Source organism: Hylaeus anthracinus, unplaced genomic scaffold, assembly GCF_026225885.1.
Source record: "Hylaeus anthracinus isolate JK02 unplaced genomic scaffold, UHH_iyHylAnth1.0_haploid 11985, whole genome shotgun sequence".
NCBI classification, from domain to species: Eukaryota; Metazoa; Arthropoda; class Insecta; order Hymenoptera; family Colletidae; genus Hylaeus; species Hylaeus anthracinus.
In genome coordinates, this window is record NW_026534333.1 from 2303024 (window position 1) to 2327530 (window position 24507).

Here is a 24507-nt window from a genome sequence, read left to right on the forward strand (position 1 = left end):
TAGATAAAAATCGTGGTGCGTTTACGTGTGATAAGTTTTTACATGACGAATGATTTCATTTTTGTTTTTTATGATATTATTTTATTGTTTTAATGTATTCATTTCGACGAAAATTAGAATGAAATGCATATCAAATGTAAATACACCACCGAGTTCATCATGATTTCCATACAATAAAGATATACAAACCAAGTTGTTCGAGTTATATATAACACTGCTATTAGTGCATCGATATGTTCTGTAGAGCCGATTTTATGACCCCACAAAATTACACGTTCAATAAATACGTTTGGACGCTTTAATCTTGCAGAAATTTTACGCATATTTACAACTTATTTGTATCAAGTAGTTTAAAAAAAATGTAACAAAATGTAGAAAAACACGAATGACGTTATATACAAATTTCTACCGATGTTACTTGTTGTCATTGGGCATATTCGATGGTAATAATGCCAAAGCATTTCTATTTCATTTTCTAAGAAATTAAGCAATTCTCTATTATAATTTACAGCAACCTCTGCGCTTATAATCTAATTTATCACATTACTCTAGTTTCAAAATACAAATAGATGTTGACATAGCTAATAGCTTTTATACTTTCATTTTCGTACACATCGAACAAAGAAGTACTCATAATTATATCGATTGCATGTAAATCAGGCTTGTATAACTTATTCTATATAATTATTAGGAATAAAAAAATATATGATTTTTATACTGTAAATTAGTGAAATTTGAACATACCCAATTACACTACTTTACGTTGATAAAAATAATAATTTAGTTTGTTAACAACAAGTAACATCTAGTTCCCATAACTACTAAACGATCTAATAGTTATATGGTACATAGTATAATACAACATGATACAATTTACTTTGCATTGAATAACTTGGCGATTGGTATTAAAGTCTTCTCAGTAATATTTCTATTATAGTTGCAAGTGGCAAAATATTAGTTATCGTTTATGCAAACTTTTAAGCTTAATGTTGTTTTTTTTTTAAATGTCTCCAGAAAATTGCGCTTACTGGATAATTATTGCAATGAACCAAGAATACAGAAGCAAAAAAGAAAAAGAAAAAAAAAGAAATAATATTGAGCGAATGAAAATCTTCGAAAAACTGCATAGAGAAGAGTATTTTGCGGCTATATTTTATAATGAAATTAACAAACTAGTTTTTAAAATTCGTCGATTTTCGTTATTTACAATTTCAAGAATAATCTCCCATCAAAAAATTGTATTTATCATTCTATAGTTGGAATGAAATCTTCATTTTTAATGCATTTATATTAATATGCGCGGTGCGTGATTCGAGAAATGACTGTACGAAAATTCTCAGAGTGTGTATTACTATGGAAGGTTCAAAAATATTTCATCACACTTCTGCCCCTAAGTCTCGTACACCTTGTTCCGCTATTGGAACGTATTTATCATCAATTTTCACAAGCAAAATAACTTTATCCACGTGAGATCGTCGATTAGGATCACGATGATTCGGGGACCAATAATGAATAACGCATCCTTCCATACCTCTTTCGGGGACCCAATGTTGCCATCCAGATCTACCACCTTGCTGTCTCATTCTTTCGTCAGGCCAAATTACATCTATCCGACGACCCAAATTAATAGCGTCGTACACTTGATTAGGATCTATGATCTAATGCCAAAAAAAAAACCATTAAGATTAAAGAAATAAAGATTCTCTAATATACATAAATTACTTTTAATTAAAACGAGATTTGTACTTACACGAACTTTTGGGAAACCTTCGTCTCTCTCAAGTTTACCAGAGAAACTTGTTTCGCTTTTAGTCTCAGTTTTAATATCACTATTACTAAGAAGACCAGCTAAACTGGCGAGCGTCGAGCTCGTAGGTTTTCCAACCGAAGCCAACGATCCTCTATTTCCACCAAGAGATCCCGTATTCGCTCTTCCCAACGAACCACGCCCAGTTGATCCACCAATTTGACATCCAGAATCTATAGATTGCGAGCCAGATGTATTGTGACCCGATTGAGTATAACCTATATTAACAATCTTATGTATATATCATGAGGAATGAACGTTGACGTAGTATGACAAGTACAAATACCTGAATGAATATTATAAGTAGTCATTGCGTATACTCCGTCATTTCCGAAACCTCCGTCATCTTGCGATCCAGTTCCACCCGACGAACAACCTTGACCGCATCTTCTTCTGATTCTGAAAATAATACTTTCAATAATGATAAACTTAAAACTTACAATTGTAATATGATAGAAATAAGTACCTTTGCCACAATTTTAACACACTGCGCTTAATTACGCTAAGACTCAAAGGTCCTCCAACTATAGAACATAATTGTTCATTCGTTTCTGCGTAACTAGTCGTTAATGGCGAGACATAAATCGGATACCCGATCGGCTGATCGCAAGAACTGTTTATTATATTTCTGAGGGCCTGTTTCGCATTTTGTATAGAACCTCGTTCTGGATTTCTATTTCTCAAATATACTAATTCTTGTTGTTGCCCGGCCCAGAGACCACGAACGCATTCACGATTCATTTTAATTACTCGAAAGCTCAAGAAACGTTTGTTAAGCATGATTACTTTGTATTCGTCAATGCCATCATCGAGAACGTGTCTATAAAAAAACAAACAAACATAATATTAGCAATGTAAAGGTGCTTTAATATTCGCAATTATTAGAGTATGTAGATATATAATACCTAAGAGCCAAAAGACTGGGTGCGCCGTTTAAAACGGCATTTCTCCACAGTGGATCTGCTTCGTGGCTAATCACAAGATTTTTATCGTGACTATCTATAGCTTCATAGAGGGCTGACGATTCGACATACTGCTCTGGACTCATGAAATGATCTTGATGTAGTTTCAATGCCATTCTCACACCTTTTGCCACAACGCTTCGTAATAAGTCGACATCGAGTAATACCCATTCATCTCGAATCGATGTTATGCGGAAATCTCCTAAGTACAACAAATAAATGTATTAAAAATTGTTATACATATACGAAATATTCTACTTCGTTATTATTAAAACAATACTACACCTTTAAAAAGAGCATGCAATCCGTACAGAAAGAATTCAACGCTGGATACAGTATTATGAGACGCTGCTCCCAAAACACGTCTCCCCAGAAGACTTAATGCAAAACACAGGGATACTAGCGGTGAATCCCTTGTTCTATCTAGTGTCTAAAATAATTAGAAAGAAACAGTGCTGTATAAAAGTTAAAATAATTTATATATTCAAAAAGAATTACCTTATCATGTTTAGTAACGCAATATTGTATCCAGTCCAAATAAACATTGCAAAAACTACTTCGTGTAATTCCACTAGCACGAAAGTCGAAATCCTCGTCGATATTCATATTGAAAACAGGATCGAGGTCAACGAAGTTCTTGTCGAGGGATATTTTAAGCGCGTCCGAAATATCGGAATTCCCCAACCAATATTTCAGTTTTGACGATTTTACAGCATAAAAAACAATACTTTTTACGTAATAAGTAACCAATACTTTGCGAAACTCGAATACTTGAAGCATAGAAACCGCTGAATTATCAGAAATTGAGTATCCTTCCAGAACGTATTTAGATCTCACAACTTCCCAAGCTAACCAACGCTGACTGAAAGCTGCGTTTACACTTAATGCATTCGAGAAATGTCCCATTTCGCAACAACAACAATTGTCATTGTCTTCGATTCCTTCAGAGATCGCTTCTACCTAGAAATCATAATAATAATTTATAAATTGAACGATAGATTGTATCTTCGAATGTTTGGTATTCGATAGCAATGTACATACTTCTCTTTGCTGACAATACGTTCCTCTGAATTCAAGACCTCTCAATTGAAAAGTTACCAATCCATTGCCCAATTGAACAATGTGGACCAAACAGTTTAAATAATCAGATGCCAAGAGGAAGCAGTCGCCTTGTTCCACGTTTCCCCAGCGACCAAGGGCAAGGTCTCCGTAAAGACTGTGTTGCAGTGATCTTGTTAACTGTTCGTAGAAGATCGAGTTCAGATTGTTATCGTCAGCACCCAGATTCCTGTCTAAATGCGAAGACATCCGCGTATTCGAATGATCCACTCTTCTCGTCTTGTAGTCTCGTTCCCAAAACTTCACTGGACGCACGTAAGATGAGATGAAAATCGCGCTGCCCAAAAGTGGGTTTAAAGGAGTGCTTAGAATTGCAGAAATGCCAGCTTGCAAGAACAGCATAGCAGAATGCGGTACCGAGAAAGGTTGCGCAAACGCATGAAATGCGCTACCCCAAGTGATTTGCCATGGGGCGATATACGTAACTACAAATCGTATTTTCAATAACAATTCATAAATTTTTGCAAATGCTATTCCCGTGACAAAGTAATCAACGAGAAATGTTTCACTGAGTTCACGGAAATCTAGTTTGAAGAACAGCACGGCAAAGATCAGAACCAGGTAGCGCGTCGATGGATCAGAATATGCAGACCTCAAGGATTTCAATCCGCATACAACTATGATCAACGCACCGATGCTTTCTCCAAATTTGTTTACAATTTTTGATGAACATTCGGTGAGCGCTCCCAGGAACACTACTGGATAAAGAACATTTCTTTCTAAGAATGAAAGGCAAACGTACGCTTTCTCGAACCACATTATTTTCACTGGTTCGCGAACTTCGAATTGTCCGTGTTCGTGACTACGTAGTACTGGTCTTGCCAAGCACAACCATGGTGAATGTTTTCGAAGTTGCGGTACGACGTAATGTAACAGAAATCCAAGGCAGCTTACGATACCCCATAAAACTGGGTTTAGTTCTGGTTGCAAAGCTGTAAATACAGTTGAACAATGGATTCCAAATGACAATATACCTATTACTGCGCATACTATCAAATCGTTCTTTAATCTTGCATTTACGGTTGCTCGTAATTTCTCAGGTAAGGGATCCACTAATTCTGTGTCCGACATTTGCTCGCCAACTTTAATGTTTACGTGTTTCTTCCTTCCTGACGCTCTAATTTTTGCTTCTTTATATGTCGCTGATAAATTATCACCACGCGATGTGTTCTCGATGATCTTCGCTTCTTTCTCTTCTGTATAAATTTCTGGTGGCCACAAGTTCGTTTTAACAATATCCCATATCACGGTGGGATCCGAAGACGATCGGCTTAAATGATAAGATATAGCCACTAGTAAACCCGCGAAAATAGAGAACAAAATATGTTGCGAAGACTTGGGTTCCGTAATTGCTCCATAAGCAAAACCGTATAGTATGACAACAGTGATGATACTTCGACAAAGACAATATATCGAGGAGATCAGACTAGTGGTTGCATTTCCGCCAAACAAATGAATATCCACATGCTCGCAAAAATACATTAAAGAAGTATTAATTTGAGGAAATAAACCTAAAGAAAATACGATTGGAAAGCACAAAAGGAAAATTAATAAAATATTACGAATTTGTAATATAACGTCGTAATCGGCGACTCGCAAATCGTATATTCGAAATTCAGACGTTTTGAAGTTTCTTAGAAATTCGTTAAAGATTAGTATGAATCCTGAACATAATATATAATATATAGGCCGCGAGAATACTATAATACGATTAAACCCATGTGTCGGAGAAGCAGCGTCAGGCTGAACGGATTTTAATAACGAATACTGACATCCGGCGGTTACGAAACAAAATATAAAGGCAAATATATCACGGTAGAATCCTTGTTGAAGTAGTACGAGACCCAATCCCGCAACAGCAACTGCCAAAAACGTCGAAATGATAGTCTCGAAAATCGTCAAATTTCGATCCAGTAAAGCCAATAAAAATAAACGATCGAACCGCACTTTAATGTGCGGTAATTTGCCAATTTTCCATTTATAGTAATGTCTTGCTTGTTTAGATTTAGAATCGGATCCGCCTAAGCTATCGATAAATCGATTCCAAGATAAGCTTCTATTTATATCTGTTTCTTGGTGCGGTGGTAACGTTAAAAGAGGCATTCGTCGATGAAGATCCGATGAGTAAATATTTAAACTAAGGTATCCCAATAAACCTTGTAATCTTCCATTTCTATCTGTTGTAGAGTCCATATGTGGCATTATGTCCTGATGGAACTGATGTCGTTCTAAAGTCTCTATCGTAGATTGATACGGATTCCCAGTATTCTGATGAAATTGATCTCGTTCTGAAATTTCCACTGTACAATGATTAGTGCTTCCTGTATTCGAGGAAACTAAATTCGACGACAGTGAATTTTGTGCTTTAGTTTGATTACTTTCTGGGCTCGATAAAACAGGCGGCGTGTCTATTATAACACTTAAACCGGCAGAGTTCAAAGACAGGCTACTGTAACTGTTGCTTAAAGAATCTGTAAGCTCCCAATTCGCGTCGTAATGTAAATTTTGATTGAGTTGTTGACGTAACAATGTATTTATTAGTTTGTTGTTATTGCTAGAAGGAACTTGTGCAGCAGCAGCAGCAGCAGCAGCAACACCAGATCCCTTTTCGTCAAAGGTGTAAGCCAACCAGCGACTATTTTCATCTCCGAAAGAAGGTACCGCTTCTAAAGGTACTACCGTGTCGTTGTGATTGGCAACTATATGACACTCGTCGTTCGATATCAATCCAAGTAAAGCAGTGAGCGGTACAACATTGTCGTCCCGACTTCTATCTCGTGGCCCGTGATGTAATCTAATCGATCGTTTCAAAGTACCTCGTCTTGCTCGTGAATTACGATGTTCAGAATTGTGACTGAGTCTTAAATCAGACACAGTACTGGATTGACCAGGTAAATCTCGGCCAGAGGTCAACAATGTAGCTAATAAGGACGACGCAAGACTAAGCGTACTTAACTCGTTGTTTGAACCACTAGTTTGCTCAAATCTATCAAATGTATCGAATCTTCTATCCCTTCCTCTATCTTTGTCTCTTCTGACCCCTAGAGCTCGTTTAAGTTTTGGCCGGGTTTGTTCCGTAGTTGTAATATTATCATCTATGGTATCTACTGCAAGTTTTGGACGGCTTTGTTTAGGTATTGCACCTTGATGTCGTTTGTTATCCGTGTCTGATTGCGGAAGTAACTTTCTTTTCACCTCATTTTCCATACTTAGGGTCGTTGTACTAGATGAACCAGAATCTGGTTCTTTATTATGTAGATCTATAAAAGGAACAACAACCAGTTATAATTCTTTTAATGATAAATATCTATATAATCAAGAAAATATATCTGTTTAATATGAAATATTTATAAATGAAAATTACTTTTATTTTTTCGTGACTCCAGTGCGCAATCACTGCTTTCAAATAATCGATCTATTCCAACTATACTTCCAACATTTAATGGGTCATCCATACTTTTTAATTTATCTTGCTTGTCTTTGGGCTTATCACCTTCAGAGAATTCATGACTGCTTTGGCTTGCATTACTGTATCTCCTTTTGATACCAGGCTTTGGTTCTTCGATTAGTGCATCACGAGAGTTGGCGGAATCATTATCTATACCACCATCTCCATTAAATCTATATGCAATGACAAATGTAAGAAAAACTTATTCTGTATCTGCAGATCAATTACGCGATAATTTATGAAGTACTTTTATCATTTTAAAGTTACCTTGAAAATCTATCGTCGTATCTGCTAGTACTAAGACTTCTGTCGCGATTAGATGTAGCGTTAGTTTCGCAAGTCTTGCGAGTGAGTAATGGACTATATGAATCCTGAAGACTAAACCCTCCAGAACTTTCATTAGCAAATTGTTCGTCGCTTTGTTCTGCTATAGGATGTACTATTTCTGATCCATAACTAAGATATGGTAATAGCTGAAGTTGGTTTTTTTTTAACGTATTTTGAGGTAATACCTTTAAAGTATGCATATGTTTTCAACATAATATTAAACGTAACGTTACATATATATATATTAATTGTTGATGTATACCTTTTTAGTATTGATTGTTTCAAGACTTTGAGGGTGAAGAGGTAAATTATTGTCATCTGTAATGTTTATGTTTTTACTAGTAGCACCAAATGTTTCAAGACTTTGCGGGTGGATAAGTTGTTGATGTGGTTTTTTTGTAATAACCTAAAGAAATAATACGTAAATACTTATGCTATTTAAGTATTCTTGTTTTTAAATTATAAATCTTCCGTTTACCTCTAAAGACTGTGGATGGGACGAAATTTTATTTTTATCAGCATCTTCCTTTTTCGATATAATTTCTAAACTTTGAGGATGGTCGTTTATTAAATGAGTTTCCATTGGAATCGAATTGGAATTGAGACGTCGTACGCTTTGATTCGACTTCCAATAAGGATAATCATCTCCATGATGTTCCAATTCTAAAGAACTTGTTTGTTTTATCTGACTTTCAGAACCTGTTTTACCAAGACTACCCTGTTTGGAATGACGATTTCGTGATTCTTCGGACGCGTGTCTGCATAACTTTCTTGATCCTTGTCTGTCTTCTTCAGCTATTACGACACATTTCTGAAGTTTCAATCTTCTCTCTGTATATATTTGAAACGTTCAAAAACAAATATTAATATGTAAGAAAATAATCGTAATCAAAAGATTGTTATGAAAATTATAAAATTAATACCATTGACTATATTTCGAAAACGTGGTTCATGGTACTGTGCAGAAGCTAATTCTGTTTCATGTACATTAATGCTAGGTACCATCGGTTTAGTGAGCTGTTGTGCTTCCTCTGAACTTTCCGAGCTATTTTTTCTGTGAATTTCTACTTTCAAATCAATAGTTGAACTAGGTTTGTCTCGATTGTATTCAGATGTTATACTATCCGCATCTGCATTCTGCACATTTGATTCAATAAAAGAGTTACGTGATGAGCATTCTACAGGTGGTGTATCTGTTTTTCCTATGGAAAAATGTAATATAACCAAAAGAGTTATGTAACAAATTTAAAAGATACAAATTACAGTACCATTTAAAACTTGTAACTCTATTCCATGGTCTACTTGATCTTGCGATTGTTCCCTGCCTTTGTTATGCGCTGTGCGCCTCTTTTCACTTTCCAACCTTTGTTGACTGACAGTTTGACCCGATTCCTCCAAGCACTCTGTTGTATCATATACACAATGAAGCGCGTGATTGACACATTTTATTGTGCCAAAAAGTGCTCCAATCGAAGAACAATATGTCACCCAAACGCACAACGTCGGTGGAAAGTACTATAAAATAAAAAAAAACAAGTATTTTCAAAAACGTATATAGAAAAAATGTATCTAGAATAGATAACAGTCTGATCGTAAAATAATTAACGACGTTCAAGTCTGAAATATTAGAAAAAAACAAATAATAGAATTCTAAATACACGAAGCATAAATTACAATTATTTACCCCGATGGCAATGTAAACATATACAGTTTATGTAAATGTTATTTTGTCTAAGGAGAATAACTCGCGAACGAAAATTAATATGCGTATAAATCGACTTACAAGGTATATGGTGAACGGCAAGCAGAGCAAGAAAAGCCAAACATAAAGATGAAAGGTGTTTGAAAAAACGTCGAGATGGGGATCGTAAAACCAGCCTCCTGTCAGGCTAGCCCAGACGCCTTGTCTCAAAATTTCCAGCGTTTGAGAACCCATACCAGTGGCAAATGTGCTCCCTCACCATCTTTCCATCGCTTGCTGTTCGACAGCTTTATACGTGGCCTGTTTTCTCTATTCGAAAAATTGTGTGGCAAACAATAAGGCGATACATTTTATCTCGGCCTTATTTAATCAATGGATTTGGTGCACACAACTCACGGGCTCCACAGCCATCTTCACTTCTCAGATGATTTCGGACATGAACCATACGATTTCATATATGGCCAGTGTATACACTTGCACTTTTCTTCAGGACTGCTTCATATAAGCGATAGTCATAAAAAAAGATAAACGATATAGTCACCAGAAGGAAATGTTTGTTCCTCTGGAGACTTATCGTTATTCTATTGTGAATAAGCCTTGCGTGATTTAAATAACACCCTAGGACAGTGATTCATGAGTAGGAAAAATTACTGGCATATTTATCCTTTCTTCTTGGCAACGCAGTTAACACTAATTTAGAGATATTGATGTTAGATGTTTGGAGAATTTTATGATACATTTTCAGTTTACTATACCGTGCGTCATATCATATCATACAGCATATCACAATAATTATCTAGTTTTAACCATACATAAATGTGTAATGGAGAAGGAACTATCATGGCTAGTGATTTTCCCCTCTGACGAATCACTCTTCATTTTCTTCGAAATAACAAAAGAGCATTTTTCATTATTAAAACATTTAAATGTTCAATTGGATGCATATATTATTTACTAAAATTTACATAAACAGATGACAACTTCAATATTGCTCTCATGTGGACAAACCTTATGACTTATGAGCAGGGCCGGTCCCGTATTTTGAGGGGCCTCGCGGTCTACGAAAATGTTCTGGACAACCCAATATTATTATTTAATATCCATCTTATAAAAGATACATAACAGGATTTGTAAATAAATAATTCCGCGTTGTAAAATTTAAGTGTAGGATTTGAATGTGAATTCAGGCCCCGTAAAATTTTTGAACCGGGCCCCGCAAAATGTCGCGCAGACCCTGCTTACGAGACTTAAACGTGCATTCACAATTTTCTTCGGAATCCCTTCACGTAAACAACTCGTAAATATCAAATAAGATCGTAAAAAAGGAACGATGTATTCGTAACAAATTCCTATTGCTATTTAATAAAATTGAAGTAAAAAAAAATGACAACTTTGGTCGATTGTGGATAAACCTTAAGTTACTGAAACAACACGAGCGGCCTTTCAAATGTCCTCCCTATAAATCGCGGTCCAATATATCATGTATATCATCACGTCAACGGTGGGGCCGTCAAACGAAACATGGCGTCCGTTAGGTTATTGCTATGAGTGCTGGTCCGTTTTCTATCGTTAAATGTGGAATAATCGTGCGGTTTGCGGGCTGACGCGAAGCGTCGTGTCCTCCGGGAGGCGAACACGTCGCTTTCAACCCTGCACGACCCGCGTACATTGCTTCTAGTCCCGATCCAATGAGGAGAATCAGCCTCGTCAACAGTGGCTTGTGGGTATACACACCCCGACGCGAGACTCCAAAGTGGTTTTACGGCATATCGAGCATTTTTCTACTATTCTAAAATTCGATTCCTATAGCGATCCAGACAGGATTACGATCAACGGCGTTAATTTACGGAATCTTCACACATCGCTGCCGGACTCGCGAATCAAAATGCCGGTCACTGTTAAAGTGTTTTTATGTACGGGGTGTTAGCGGTGGTGATCACCTCCTCTCACCCCACAATTTTTTACGCGAAACGTGTACGTACATTTAAATTAATCACTGAAATGTCAAGCGATCGTTTTACGTTCGCGTACCGATAGCGGTATCGAGGGACACGTGTAAAAATAATGTGAAATGTGCAAGGATTTGTGGACAGTGTTAAAATAATAATAGCAGGTGGATATAAAACTCTCACTGATTCTTGTACATGTCTGTTTCACCTTCTTTCGAGAGTAACTAACAACCCTGCTAAAGCATTCTATTTTATTACTTGCAACACAACCGACGCAATATTGTAAGAAAGCTACAAGACGACGAAGCTGTAATTTCCAGAAAGGAGAAGAATAAGGAGAGTGTCAGACCATATGCCACCAGCCGGGCTATCGGCAAGAGGCTTGTCTACCTTGATGGACCACGGACAACCGGATGCTCGTCATCGGAGCGAGCGGTTTCTACTTCACCCAGAGAATGGCTCCTCTAATTCTCATAGTCCTAACACAGCCAACTCGTCTCCACGATATCAGCATAATAATAGAACGAATAATCATTCCACGAGGTACAAAGTATTATTTATGTGTATAATTGTTAATGCGACAACTTCCAAACAACCTTTACATTAAAAACGTGTATCTTATTTAAGCTTTGATTTTTAGTTACGGATATTTGTATGGACGCACATCTAGCAACAATATGTCTGATAGCAGTGTTTCTGATACACATAGCGGTGGCACGGCAAGAACTGTTTCTCAACAGACTAGTCCTTCTCATGGTACACATTCCTCTTCTCAATCGCGGCAGGACAATAGTTCTACACTTTTCACAGCATTGTTCGATTATGTTGCTCAAGGCGAGGACGAGTTATCCTTGCAAAGGGGCGAAACGGTCGAGGTAAATTATCTATTACAGATGTATCTATAAAATTATATATTTTACATTGGGCCATTCAAGTATATGCGCATTGAATTCTATGTATTAGGTCCTGTCAAAAGATTCAAAAATCTCAGGTGACGAGGGATGGTGGACTGGAAAAATCCATGGAAAAGTTGGTATTTTCCCTGCCAATTTTGTTGCGGAAGCGGAAAGTATCGATAGGGTGTCTTCGGTGATCGATAAAGTTCAACCTGTTGAAATTGACTTTGAAGAGTTGCAATTAGAAGAGGTGATAGGGGTTGGTGGGTTTGGGAAGGTTTACAGGTATATCATTTTGCTCTTACTGTATGTTAACAAGTATTTAGGATGACTTTCATAATTTTTAATAATATTTTAGAGGATTCTGGCAAAAACACGAAGTGGCTGTTAAAGCAGCCCGCCAGGATCCGGACGAAGATCCAAGCGTTACTTTAGAAAATGTTCAACAAGAAGCAAAGTTATTTTGGTTACTGAAACATGAAAATATTGTGCAGTTAGAAGGTGTTTGTTTAAAAATGCCAAATATGTGTCTCGTAATGGAATACGCGCGAGGAGGTAGTTTGAACAGGGTTCTTAGCGGTAGAAAAATCAGGCCTGATGTACTTGTTGATTGGGCGATACAAATTGCTCGTGGCATGGACTACCTTCATAATAAAGCTCCTATAAGTCTTATTCACAGGGACTTGAAAAGCTCTAATGGTAAGATAGTTTACATAAATACTATGTATATCGTTAAATAAATAAACAACGTGTCAATATTATTTCCATGAATAATAGTGCTATTAAGCGAGCCCATAGAAAATGATGACCTACAATATAAGACGTTGAAGATAACTGATTTTGGATTAGCAAGGGAAGTGTATAAGACAACTCGCATGTCAGCAGCAGGCACGTATGCTTGGATGGCACCAGAGGTTATTAAAAAGAGTACTTTCAGTAAAGCCAGTGATGTTTGGAGGTCAGTTTTAGGTGCCTCCTGTATCACTTTAATCGTAGTAAACCATACTTCAATCAGTCTAATTATTTTTTGTTTTACTCTATTATATTTTCAATACATTTGCAGCTACGGTGTCCTCTTATGGGAACTTTTAACTGGCGAAACACCTTATAAAGGAATAGATGCTTTGGCAGTAGCATATGGAGTTGCTGTAAATAAACTGACATTGCCTATTCCATCAACTTGCCCTCAGCCATGGAGGTTTTTAATGGAAGGTATATTATTCCTGATCAACGCTAAAAACTTGAATACTATTGATTTACTTCAGCCCTAAAGTAAATTGATAAATGTTTCATCATTTAGCTTGTTGGGCATCGGATAGTCATTCAAGGCCAGGATTTGTCGAAATCCTAGTAGCACTGGATGAAGTACGTAGCGCGTTTGCAGCAACGCCACACGAGTCGTTTCACACAATGCAAGAAGACTGGAGACTTGAAATTGAACAAGTTCTTCATGGATTGCGCATGAAGGAAAAGGTACATATTTTTAACTTCTCTATCGCAGACTTGTACAAAGATAAAATTTCTTCAATTGGTGTAATTTATATCAACGTAAATAATATTCGTAATCGTTCTTTTAAATGCTATACAAAGGCATGCCGATCCTTAGAAGAGGTAAGGTGATGTGCAGTAATTGCTAAAATTACTGTGTTCGCTTTCTACAGCAACTATATTTACTTTGTCAACTAATAAATATCGTCAAGTTTTCGTTTTAAATTTGTATCATTGAATTTTTTTGTCGGTCAGGAATTGCGCTGTAGAGAGGAAGAATTGACAAAGGCACAAGTACAACAACGACAACACGAAGAAAACTTGAGGCAGCGAGAGCAAGAATTAGCTGCTAGAGAAATAGACTTGTTAGAACGTGAACTCACAGTAATGATAATTCAGCAACAAAATACTCCTACACCAAACAAAAGACGCGGAAAGTTCAAGAAATCGAGATTAAAATTGAATAAAAAGGAACCCGGAAGTAACATTAGTGCTCCTTCTGGTAAGTGTATTGTCGCATAATTTAATTTAATGTTTTAGAAAATGATAATTACTATAGTAATAACAACATTTTCATTTAGATTTTCGTCACACGATAACTGTACAGCATACAGCATTGGATCGGGGAAAAGTGAGGAATCCATCGAGACCTAACAGTCCACCAGGCTCGCCTAGTATTCCAAGGCTTCGCGCGATCGCATGTGAGTGATTATTTCTATGATTTTTTAGTAGTTCACGATTCTGATTACGTGTTGTACGATATGAATGATTTTGCCCTGAGATATTTTCCAGTATTTGTAAGAAATTTGAATCACATTGTTTGCGCTTTGTAGTCACGTTGTATTAATTTAATATTTAATCTTTATTGGCATGGTGTGAATAATTCGATACACTTTTATATATATTATTTAAAGATTACATGTAAAATTTATGTTGCGTTTTCCTTTATATTTTTTTTTTTCAAGTAATGTTATAGAAAGCGTTTTCAATATTATTTTGTACTATAAAATTTTGTAATTGCATACGTAGTATTCATTTGATATAGACGATATTTCGTAAGTTTAGTTAAATATCTAATAATTTACGATATATATAAAAATTTTAATGAAAATCTAGTAGCGATTATCTCACGGAACATCTTTATCTTTTTGAAACGTGCAAAGAGCTTAAAAAGAGTTTTCTAGCGGCGAAAACTAGAATTGTAGTGAGTAGCGTTTTGTTTTTTGTCTTCCTCCTTTAGTACCGGCAGATGGAGTAAAGGGTAAGACTTGGGGACCATCGACACTACACCAACGCGAGCGCGGGGCTATTATCACACAGCCACCAAATCCTGCATCACCAGGTGGCAAACGGTGGTCTCGCTCTGCTCCAGATCTCGAAAAGACACCCCTGCGTACCGCCCTGTTGGCAAGCGCACACCGCTCCCCGCTTCTTCAAGAAATAGGTAACCCCACCTCCAGAAAGTTGTACTCCTCAGCAAATAATTTGATAGACAATCAGCCAGGATATAGTTATAACATTCCAGAAAATTCTAATAATATTGTGCAAAGTACGAACTGTCCACCTTGCAATATAGACGAAGATTCGATTATTCTGGACAACGATATTTACGAGTCTGTGGTATTGCATAACAAATCGGCGAACAATCTTAAAACTCATTTTTCGGACGAGCATTTGGTAGCGACGGACAATTACTCGAAGCCTGCCAATAGAAATACTTTAAAGACATCACCCCCAAAGTGTCAGAAACACATAGCCGGTGAATGGGAGCACTCGTATTCTTCGAACTTTGTACAGAGCGTAGCGTTTAGTTTAGTAGGCACTGCGAAACGCGTGAAGAAGAAGAAACGTGAAAGAAGTAAATCGAAAGAATCGAAACGCAGAGACAGTTCGGAATCACGATTAGCTGCTTTGGCTGACTTCTTTCGTTCGCCTTCCGGTTCGAGAAAGAGCTCCTTGAATTCACCACGTAGCGCGGAACGAAAGAATTCCGTTGCAATTAAAATCAACGATGCGGATGGTTTAGAGTCGAGCCCTGAGAATTCGATAAGTAAAAAGTCTCAACATAAATCGAGGATGTCTAAAAGCCCGTTGAGAGTTTTTAATAAAATGAAAGCTTGGGGAAGTCGAGACGCACTCGACGATAAAGCAACCACTGTTAAAGTAGAATATAGCGTCTTAGATAATGCGATATCTATACCACAATTTAGTAGGCGTGATTCCGATCAAAATAGCGCAGTGCCCAAATTCTTGGCTGCGAACTCACGAGAAGGGATAGATTTTGAAAGCCTCGAGTCGGAGCTTTGTAATTTTGATTCGGAACATTCAAACGATAGTTCTGTTTCCAAAAATTCCTTAGGCTTGTTCCACGAGAACAAATCCAAAAGGTCGCCTACGTCTTTCGATTGTGTCAGCAACGTATCGGACACGTGCTCGAAGCAACGGAGCCCGCAATTAGATCAGAGCTTCCATATGGATTCCTCGTTAAGTCATAGATCAAAGAGTAACGAATATTTACGTAGTTATGAGGAGGATCATGTCGATAGCATCGATTTAATCATGCCTGCGGCTGGTTACATCCAGGAGTGTGAACGTCAAAATTCACCGATTAATTATGGACCAAACAAAAAACTAGTTGGATCGCTTAGGGACGTTCCTTCCCACAGAAGTTCCGAGGACGTGAACACGGTCGCTTACACGTCGTCTAAGACTTGTGTTGCTGAGAAATTTTTGAAAAAAAGTGATAAATAACGTTGCATTTTACGAAGATAGAGATGTGCGTAAGAGCGTTTTAATTCGTGAACACAATTTTACAAATATGTCTTCTTTCTGTTTTATATGTTTTAGTAACAATCCTATATTTTCTTTACCGCAGGCCTTTCTGAGGAAAGCATCTATCCCACTCGTAAGTCTCTTTACATTGCTGCGCAACTGTTTTACACTCAAACTTTATGAGAGACCCGATTCGTTTCCCTTTCAGTTAGCCTCAGCAAATGATATTTTTACTTTTGTGCATCGTAGTAAAGTAAAGATCTCAAATGGACAGTGCCTTTTTATGTTTACATTTAAAGGTTTTCCTCTTTTTTTTTCTTTTTCTTTTTTTTTTCTAAATTCTATTTAAGTAGATTGTGCTTAAAGTTATTTTTGTAGGAGTGCATGAATACGCCATTCGGTTAGTTTTTCTACACTTGCTGATTATTCCAGAAAAGTGCCCCAATATATTTGCATATATTTTAGCAATATGTGTACAGTTGCAAATGTTTAATGATGAACTGCTGTTGTTCTTTTTTACATCAATAGTGTTGTGTTTAAGATTATTTTATTCAATTGAATTATTTGAAACGATACATGTTAACATGTATCTTCTGATAGGAAATGGTTTTAAATTTTGATTAAGAGCCAAATGCAAAATTGAAACTTATTTTATCCGCATATAAATTGGTACCTTTGTAATTGACTAATTTTATTATGATACAAATGTCTATCAAATTACAAAACATTATATTATTTTAGGATATTTTAATAAAGGGTAGCTCATACCCTGAAGTAATCTAAAAAATTATTTATCTTAATTTAAATTGATAAGAATTTCATATTTTGAACTGTAATTTAATAAGTATATAAAATGTAAATGCAGTCTTTCTGGTGTTGGTTCTTTTCTGATGTTATTTGGAGTACATAACATTCTAACAAAAGCAGAGCTAACAGCCCACTACTATATGAAAAAGAAATTATATGCTTCTGCCATTACAACAACAGAATTCTAGTTTAAAATTGTTTCTCTTATTTAGGAGCGTTTATTGAAAAAGTGTGTTTTGAACAGTTGTAATTTCGAGAGTTGTACAAATCAAAATTAAATTTATACAGAGTATCACCTCTTTTTGTGTTGCTTCACATGCATTTAAGTCGGTCTTAAATTTTGTTAATTATTCAGCCCAATTTAACAGCGATTCCATTTTTTTGTATTATCATAGACTCTTGACATTTTTTAGATTCTGAAATTTTGCACACACCACGTACAACACATGGAGCGACACGCACACTTGTATTTAGAAATAGAAATTTTTTCAATAAAACCTTTTCAGTTGGACACATTGAATTTTGTTTTTTCGTTTTCTGAGTTTTACGCTCGGTTTGTGGTAATCCAGTCGCAATTGGAAACTTTAAAACAAGTATATCGTGCATATTAACATTTATAATGGTATACATTTTATAGTTAAAGTTACATACATTTGGAATGTTCCGTATTTATTTCTTTTATACTCATTCTGATCGCTAAACTAACTATAAAATGAAATAAAAAAAATAACAGAATATTATGTCCACTTTTTGTGCATTTAAATTGTTTTAATTATTCTTTGCCGATGGCCGAGCGTAAAAGAATCCTTTTGCATGCTTCCAGTAGGATCCTAACAGTTAACGCCGTTTGGGTTTGGTCCTTTTCTTACCTTAAAATTCCAATCTCATTTATGAACAAATACTCCATTGGTAGTTTTATATTCCTACTTCATTCTGATTCTAGTAGAAACGTAGTATATTTTTTTCTAATGTTAATATCATGTACTTTTGCATTTTCATTCAATGAGTAATATGAAGTAATAAATAAACCGAATACAAGAAAGGATTCTAAAATGAGAAAGGGGAAATTGCATAGGGTGAAAAAAACTGTTTCAAATTAGTTACAGTAAGTGCTTGTTATCTTACAAATATTTTTTATTTTTTCCTTTCTTTATGCTCTGCTTTATCTTTCAAAGTTCCAGTGTTTTTCAACAAACTCCGTTTCTTTTAAAAAATATGAGCTTTGTGCTTGTATAGTGACTATATTTTTAAGAATAATGATTAAGCTTTACAAAACTACTAATAGTAAAAGTCAGATGAAACAAGAATGCAGCATGTAATGTTTTAATACGATGCACGTGTCACATTGTGCTTATATACACGATTAATTGTAAGTAATTTAATAACAAGTTAGCATGTTGCAACTATCATACTAAACTGATTTCATGTAAATTTAATACGATGTACTTAATATTTATTAGAGACCTTTAAAGATGGTTTGTAAAGGTAAGACAAAAAATATGCAGTCATCAAGGGTTCTCTTATAACAAAAATTAAAGAAAGAAATACTAGTAACGGAACAAGTATTTTAATTGATTTGATATTGCGAAAAGGAAAGTAGAAATATTAATCATATATTATAAAACTGTCCCTTTTATAAATATGTACCAGTACCACCATTATTATTGTAGAAATCTGATTGCTTTTATAGATTATACAGCTTTACCTCCCGATCTCTCTACCGACTGGGTAACTTCGGATTATCCCTTGAAACCTGGATTAACTGGACCTTACATCATGCCAATGCCTGTTCCAATGCCAACTCTCTACAATGGAGAAACGAAAAAACCAAAGTTAAGCATAATAGAGCTGGTTTTGTACAATATCGCAGCTATGCTAGCTGGAGTAGCTACTGGATACGATGTACGAATGTCAAACATATCTCCAATTCATCCAAGATTGTATCCACGGCTTGGCGAAGGAGAAGACGAACCTCCGCGATGGTGGTTTCAGGCAGACACTGGATCGAATCGTAATTCTGGTTATCTTGGGCCTGACTATGAGTTTAGTTCGAGTAGTGGTTATCCTCATAATACGTATCATGGACCAGCTAGACATTATAGGTATACAACTAAACTATTAAGTTTACGATAATGTTTTTCGTCTTGTATACAATTTTATATTCTGTACACGTTCATATTAATAGTAAGATAATCATTGTTATCACTGTAGACCATTTTTAAGTAATATGGGTGGCATAGCACCTGGTCTTCCACCGAGCGTGATGCCTGACAAGCCCTTGAGATTCACGGATTCACCTCAACACTATGCAAGCAGTACAGGCTCTAATGCACCAACGCCGAGCCCCAGAAGAAAGAGTAGCAGTACCAGCAACGAAGATGTATACACGCATGATGCAGGACGAGTGGATCGAATGGAAAGAGTACCAACGATATACATGGGAAACGTTGCACCTTTTCCAGACTACGGTCCTCCAGTATACACAGTTGTTCCACCAGAATATTATAGACCTCCAGAACCAACGTATTTTGTACCAACAGATTACCAGTAAGTGTCACGGTAGTATCAATGACGAATTCTTGAATTCTCACGCTCACGTACTTTTTCTCCTTTAGCGATAGAATGCTCGAGTGTTCTGAATTTCCACACGCTTATGACAATCCGAGCAGCATAAATAGTCCAGCTCGGCCAGTGTCAAGACTTCCACCGTACACTCATCATCGTACTTCATCGAATGTTTCAAATGCGAGTACATCAAGTCAAAGTAATATTAATCCAACGTTTCGCTTAGAAGACGAGGACGATTATTCTTTGTATTCGCCTGGACATTATTATCAACGACCTTCGAACGTTATTTCAAACGTAGGAACGTACAGTCCTAGTATGCTTAATCACGAATATAGCTCACAATTACTGACACGTCAAAATTCTCACGATTCGAATTCGAACTCGGGAGAAAGACCCAGCAATTTAGAAGTAGTTAGTCGATTACGATCAAGTTTAAAACGATCAAACTATTCGTACAATTCCCCAAATAAGAGCGTAAGCAAAAATAATTCGGGTTCAGGAACGCCTACGAATCCTACTCCGCCAGATTCTTTAACATCCGAGGACTCTAGTTACGTTTCCGCTAAAGATAGCCAGATTTCTATAAGTAGGGTTCGATTTTCTCCAGTGACTTTCGACCGTGATGGAGTTTCACGCGAGCATAGAGAAACCTTACTCGATATTCCTGTACATGGACAAAACCAAGATGTTACCGTACCCTTACAAGCTAATCGACGAATGAACAGAAGTAGAAAGCCAAGTATCTCTGAATTAGAGAGAGATTTCTTGTCATAGCATTGGCTTATTTAAAACGATACGAATGGTAGAAATTAATAATCCGAAAAGTTTGTCAATCTTGAAAGTAACACTTAATTAGAATCATACGAATCAAAGAGTATCTGACGCGGCAGAAATTTTTAAATCGTTACGATTAGAGAAAACTGCGATGCACGTTCTCAAAGCACTGCCTCCTGCAGAACATTTTTTCATGTATTAATGCAGGTCATCGAATACTGTAAGAATTAAACATTCCATATATAGAATATTGAGACATCCTTGTGAGAGACTCTCATATCCGATCAGACTGTTTTTAATTCGATAAAGAACTGGTATGTCTCATGTATGTTTTGTAGCAATAGTATGAATGTCAGGATTGTAATTCTTGCATTGCGCATTCGACAACAACATTATCCCAATGTTATTTGAATTGTATGTATTACAAATATTCTATTCGTACATTCCGCACATCCTGCATCTGCTGCTGGCATTGAGCATGTAAATACTATGTATTTCTATTATTCACATGGGCACTTAAAGCATTTAACAGAGGACGAATGCTTTAATTTAAATGTTTTGGAAGGGAACGTATATAAAACAGTATTATGTTCTATTATAGACATCTTGTTACATTATGCGAATTCGTTGAAAATGATATTGGCTCCATTTTCTGGATATCGAGAATTGGATTGTGTGTATCTACTTGTTCATCCAATGCCACATTAGAGAAACGAGACTTTATTGTTCCTTTAATCATACTACACATGTCTGCTCATATTTATTGGAGATATTCAACTTATTATTAATTTACATTCCATCAAAATTTTTTTGTGACTGACAAAAAATAGTTGAATGTTTAAACTGGCTATTACATAGCACGATAGAAATAATTATATAATCAGGAAAACATTGAAAAGTTTTGCTGCATATACAATTTCTTTTGCATAAATATATAAAACATCAGAAATGCATAAAAATAATAGTACATATAAATTTTTTTGTTTATCATTATATTATGTCAAATACGACATTATTTTGTTTTGTTTTAATGTTTATATAGATACCATGGCACTAGGTACACGTGTGAACAAATTTGTACAGTAGGAATTTTAATGAATTCGTGAGCTACCAGCGTGATAGATTTAATTTAGTATGCCGTGTGCAGTTAAAATGACACCTCTTTTATATATAAAAAACAGTATGCATTCAAGTGATTGGCGTACCTGTAGAGAAGTGTTTAACATACTTAGTATATCTATAAAAAGTATATAGCCGTTTAAGGTGTGATATACTTACAAAACTTTTAGAACAAAAACACTCCATATACATAATCAATATTGTACATATAAGTATACATTGGATAGTTATTATTTGTTTAACAATGTAACAATGGTCGATACATTCCTTTATATAGGTACACTGTGTAAAGTCTAAATGCACAAGTGCTACGAAAGTTGTTTTTATTTTTCACTTACTAATATATGACCAAGATACCGGATATTAAGGAAATGCATTTCCTTCCTTTTTTTTTAAATTAATTAAGTAAAAAAAAAAAGAAAGGAATACCCTCGAGAAGGCCTGTATTCTGATCTATGTTCTATTTCTCATTAATTACTAAAAAGTTGATTTTTTATGCGTGCATGTGTTTAATTTATTGGTTCAAGAATGTAAAGTAACAACTAATTAATTTAGATTAAACTTACAAGCCAATCAAAACTTATTTACATGTTGCGTATGTTCTACGCCGTGGTGTATCGAATCAAAATAATTCCTTCATTTCTCCGACCTCGTATAAAAAGTTAAATATTAAAAAGCGACACAGATTTTCGTTTCAAAAAAACTATATGCTTTCCTAATGATTTCCTGAATGATAATCAGTATTGTAGGATATGTCGCAATGTAAATAATATACAGTAGATTTAAAGAAAGGTGAAGAGACAAACTTTGAAGAAGTATTTTTTTGGTGAATTCTAATATTTAATAATTATTACAAATTCATTACTCCCAGTACATTTTCTTTTGTATACCAGAAATTTATTTAATATGTCGCCAATAAAATCCTTCTCAAAGCTGAATTAACTAAGCATTGAAGATATATTTAAGTGTTTCTTAAGCAAGAAAAGTGAACCCATTAAATTGGCGCTTACAAGAATTTATTACATACATTATGATGTGAAATATTTCATCTGGTTCATACTCATACTTGTTCAGACTTCAATTTTTGAAATCTTACTTGTAATCGAGAATAATTAATGAGTTGACTGAAATATTTATGACATTATTAGAGACCTATAGAATAATATTTCATGGGTATGCCTTTCTATGCTGTACAAAGATATTCTACGGTGCTAGTATCGTGTACTTAATATGTTAAGAGACACAAAAAAATTGAAAATGCTTCCAAGGTAATTGAAAAATATTTAATGAAGTCTTAGAATGCTAATATCGATAATTGTTGATAGTAACAATAATTATTTACATATATAAAATACAATATTAGGCAGCTATCAACTATCAATTGTGTAATGGCGTGTGATCGCCAACAGTGCTAGTCTAAGCTATATTTATTTTTTATATATTATAACTTCTTTAGCTTAAAGTAAGAAAAAAATCCCAGTTTTGTATTTCATTAAATATCATTTATAGATGATATGTTCCATCGATTAGAGAAAATTTATGAAGAAACAGTGTTCAGAATAACTATATAAAATGTGATTTTTCGTATTATACTATTAATAGTAAAATCATTCTCAAATCTATATGTTAACATATTTGATTTGCAAATGTACACTTATACTGTTTTTTGAAAGTTAAGAAATAGTTTCTTTTTTTTTTTATCAAGAAGTTGAATAAGACCAAATATTGTTGTTCTGAATGCATTTCTTTCGATACAAACGAACATTGTAAATATTTCCTTATTGAAGTTATACTAAAACTGCATGCTGCTTACAAATTAGTAATTTGTACAATAAAATTTATGACCAAGAAGATACTTATAAAAACGAGTGTGTTTTAATGTACACAAAATATTTACTGTGATATCTCCTCCGTTCTTTGTAAGTTTATTTGTTGTAAAATATAATAAGCAATCTTACTTAATAATAATTGGTATCGAGGAGTTATCACAGTTTTTTAACTACTCGGTATTCATGTGTGAAATTAATTTTTTGTCAGTATTTTTTGTAATATACGAGCTTAGAGGACGTAGAATATACCGCAACCCGTAAATCCGTAATCACTGGCAATTTATTTAAATTTTAAATTACTCTGTAGTTGTAAGAGTATTACTAATAAGCTAAGTGCAATGTGTTCCATGTGTATTTAAGTAACAAATGACTGCTTTGGTGTGCGCCTTAAAAAATAATGAAATGCAGAACCCAAAGCTTGTGAAAGAAAACTTTTTTTGTGTAATATAACAACATTGTACGAAGATGTAGGAATTTCAGAGAATTTTCTGTGGTGAATATAGTTTGCCGAACAAGATTGGGCACTGCATGATCATCGATATTTACAGACATGGAAACAGAATGAGATGAAAAAAAAAAATTATAACGAATATTAAATTTACGATACGCAAAATTGAAAAAAGTGAATTCATTAAAGAAATGCAATAATAAATATTGTCTTCGATTTTTTACTCAACAGATTTAAATGTAATGGAGTATACACAAAAAATTGAACGGGAAACGTGTCTAATTTGCACTAAAAATTCATGTATTTTTCCAAGCATTGTACATTATTCTATAAATATTAATTATATAAATTATAAATAGTAACCGGAGTATATATTATATTAATTATTACAATTATTGTAACATTTAAGCATCGCAGACTGTAGGTGATGCTTTACTATTATTAATAAATCATTTCAAATAACAACAGAAATATAATTAAATCTTTTCTATG

The 24507-nt window shown here is 35.1% G+C and overlaps 2 protein-coding genes across 9 annotated transcripts; one reads left to right on the forward strand and one right to left on the reverse strand.

Annotated features, from left to right (window-relative positions):
- Nucleotides 1-989: 989 nt before the first annotated feature.
- Nucleotides 990-9829, reverse strand: LOC128887261 (pecanex-like protein 1). The gene is made up of 15 exons (XM_054142965.1): nt 9447-9829; nt 8932-9178; nt 8587-8865; nt 8142-8494; nt 7926-8069; nt 7604-7848; nt 7253-7509; nt 3811-7148; nt 3268-3729; nt 3055-3199; nt 2713-2971; nt 2274-2627; nt 2094-2206; nt 1751-2025; nt 990-1658 (listed from the first exon to the last, which is right to left on the reverse strand). The coding sequence occupies exons 1-15, from the start codon at nt 9597-9599 to the stop codon at nt 1377-1379; spliced, it is 6906 nt and encodes a 2301-aa protein (XP_053998940.1). The 5' UTR covers nt 9600-9829; the 3' UTR covers nt 990-1376.
- A 1015-nt stretch (nt 9830-10844) lies between these two features.
- Nucleotides 10845-24481, forward strand: LOC128887198 (mitogen-activated protein kinase kinase kinase 11-like). 8 transcript variants are annotated; one of them, XM_054142828.1, is made up of 16 exons: nt 10846-11478; nt 11635-11857; nt 11955-12189; nt 12278-12495; nt 12569-12909; nt 12988-13168; nt 13274-13422; nt 13511-13683; nt 13801-13821; nt 13954-14200; nt 14280-14399; nt 14939-15142; nt 16574-16603; nt 18968-19379; nt 19489-19824; nt 19893-24480. In XM_054142828.1, the coding sequence occupies exons 2-16, from the start codon at nt 11667-11669 to the stop codon at nt 20617-20619; spliced, it is 3585 nt and encodes a 1194-aa protein (XP_053998803.1). In that variant the 5' UTR covers nt 10846-11478; nt 11635-11666; the 3' UTR covers nt 20620-24480. The 8 variants fall into 8 exon arrangements, 7 of the variants coding, with proteins under 7 accessions (XP_053998808.1, XP_053998803.1, XP_053998802.1 ...); XM_054142827.1 differs by having other exon boundaries at nt 10846-11085; nt 11175-11857; XM_054142826.1 differs by having other exon boundaries at nt 10846-11857.
- The last annotated feature ends 26 nt before the right edge of the window (nt 24482-24507 follow it).

Coding starts and splice junctions, on each gene's coding strand:
- LOC128887261 (XM_054142965.1), bottom strand. CDS start 9,599: ATGGGTTCTCAAACGCTGGAAATTTTGAGACAAGGCGTCTGGGCTAGC. Junction 3,730..3,810: donor CGTATTGTCAGCAAAGAGAA/GTATGTACATTG, acceptor TATGATTTCTAG/GTAGAAGCGATCTCTGAAGG. Junction 2,207..2,273: donor GTGTTAAAATTGTGGCAAAG/GTACTTATTTCT, acceptor TATTATTTTCAG/AATCAGAAGAAGATGCGGTC.
- LOC128887198 (XM_054142826.1), top strand. CDS start 11,667: ATGCCACCAGCCGGGCTATCGGCAAGAGGCTTGTCTACCTTGATGGAC. Junction 12,190..12,277: donor AAAGGGGCGAAACGGTCGAG/GTAAATTATCTA, acceptor TCTATGTATTAG/GTCCTGTCAAAAGATTCAAA. Junction 16,604..18,967: donor GGAAAGCATCTATCCCACTC/GTAAGTCTCTTT, acceptor TTGCTTTTATAG/ATTATACAGCTTTACCTCCC.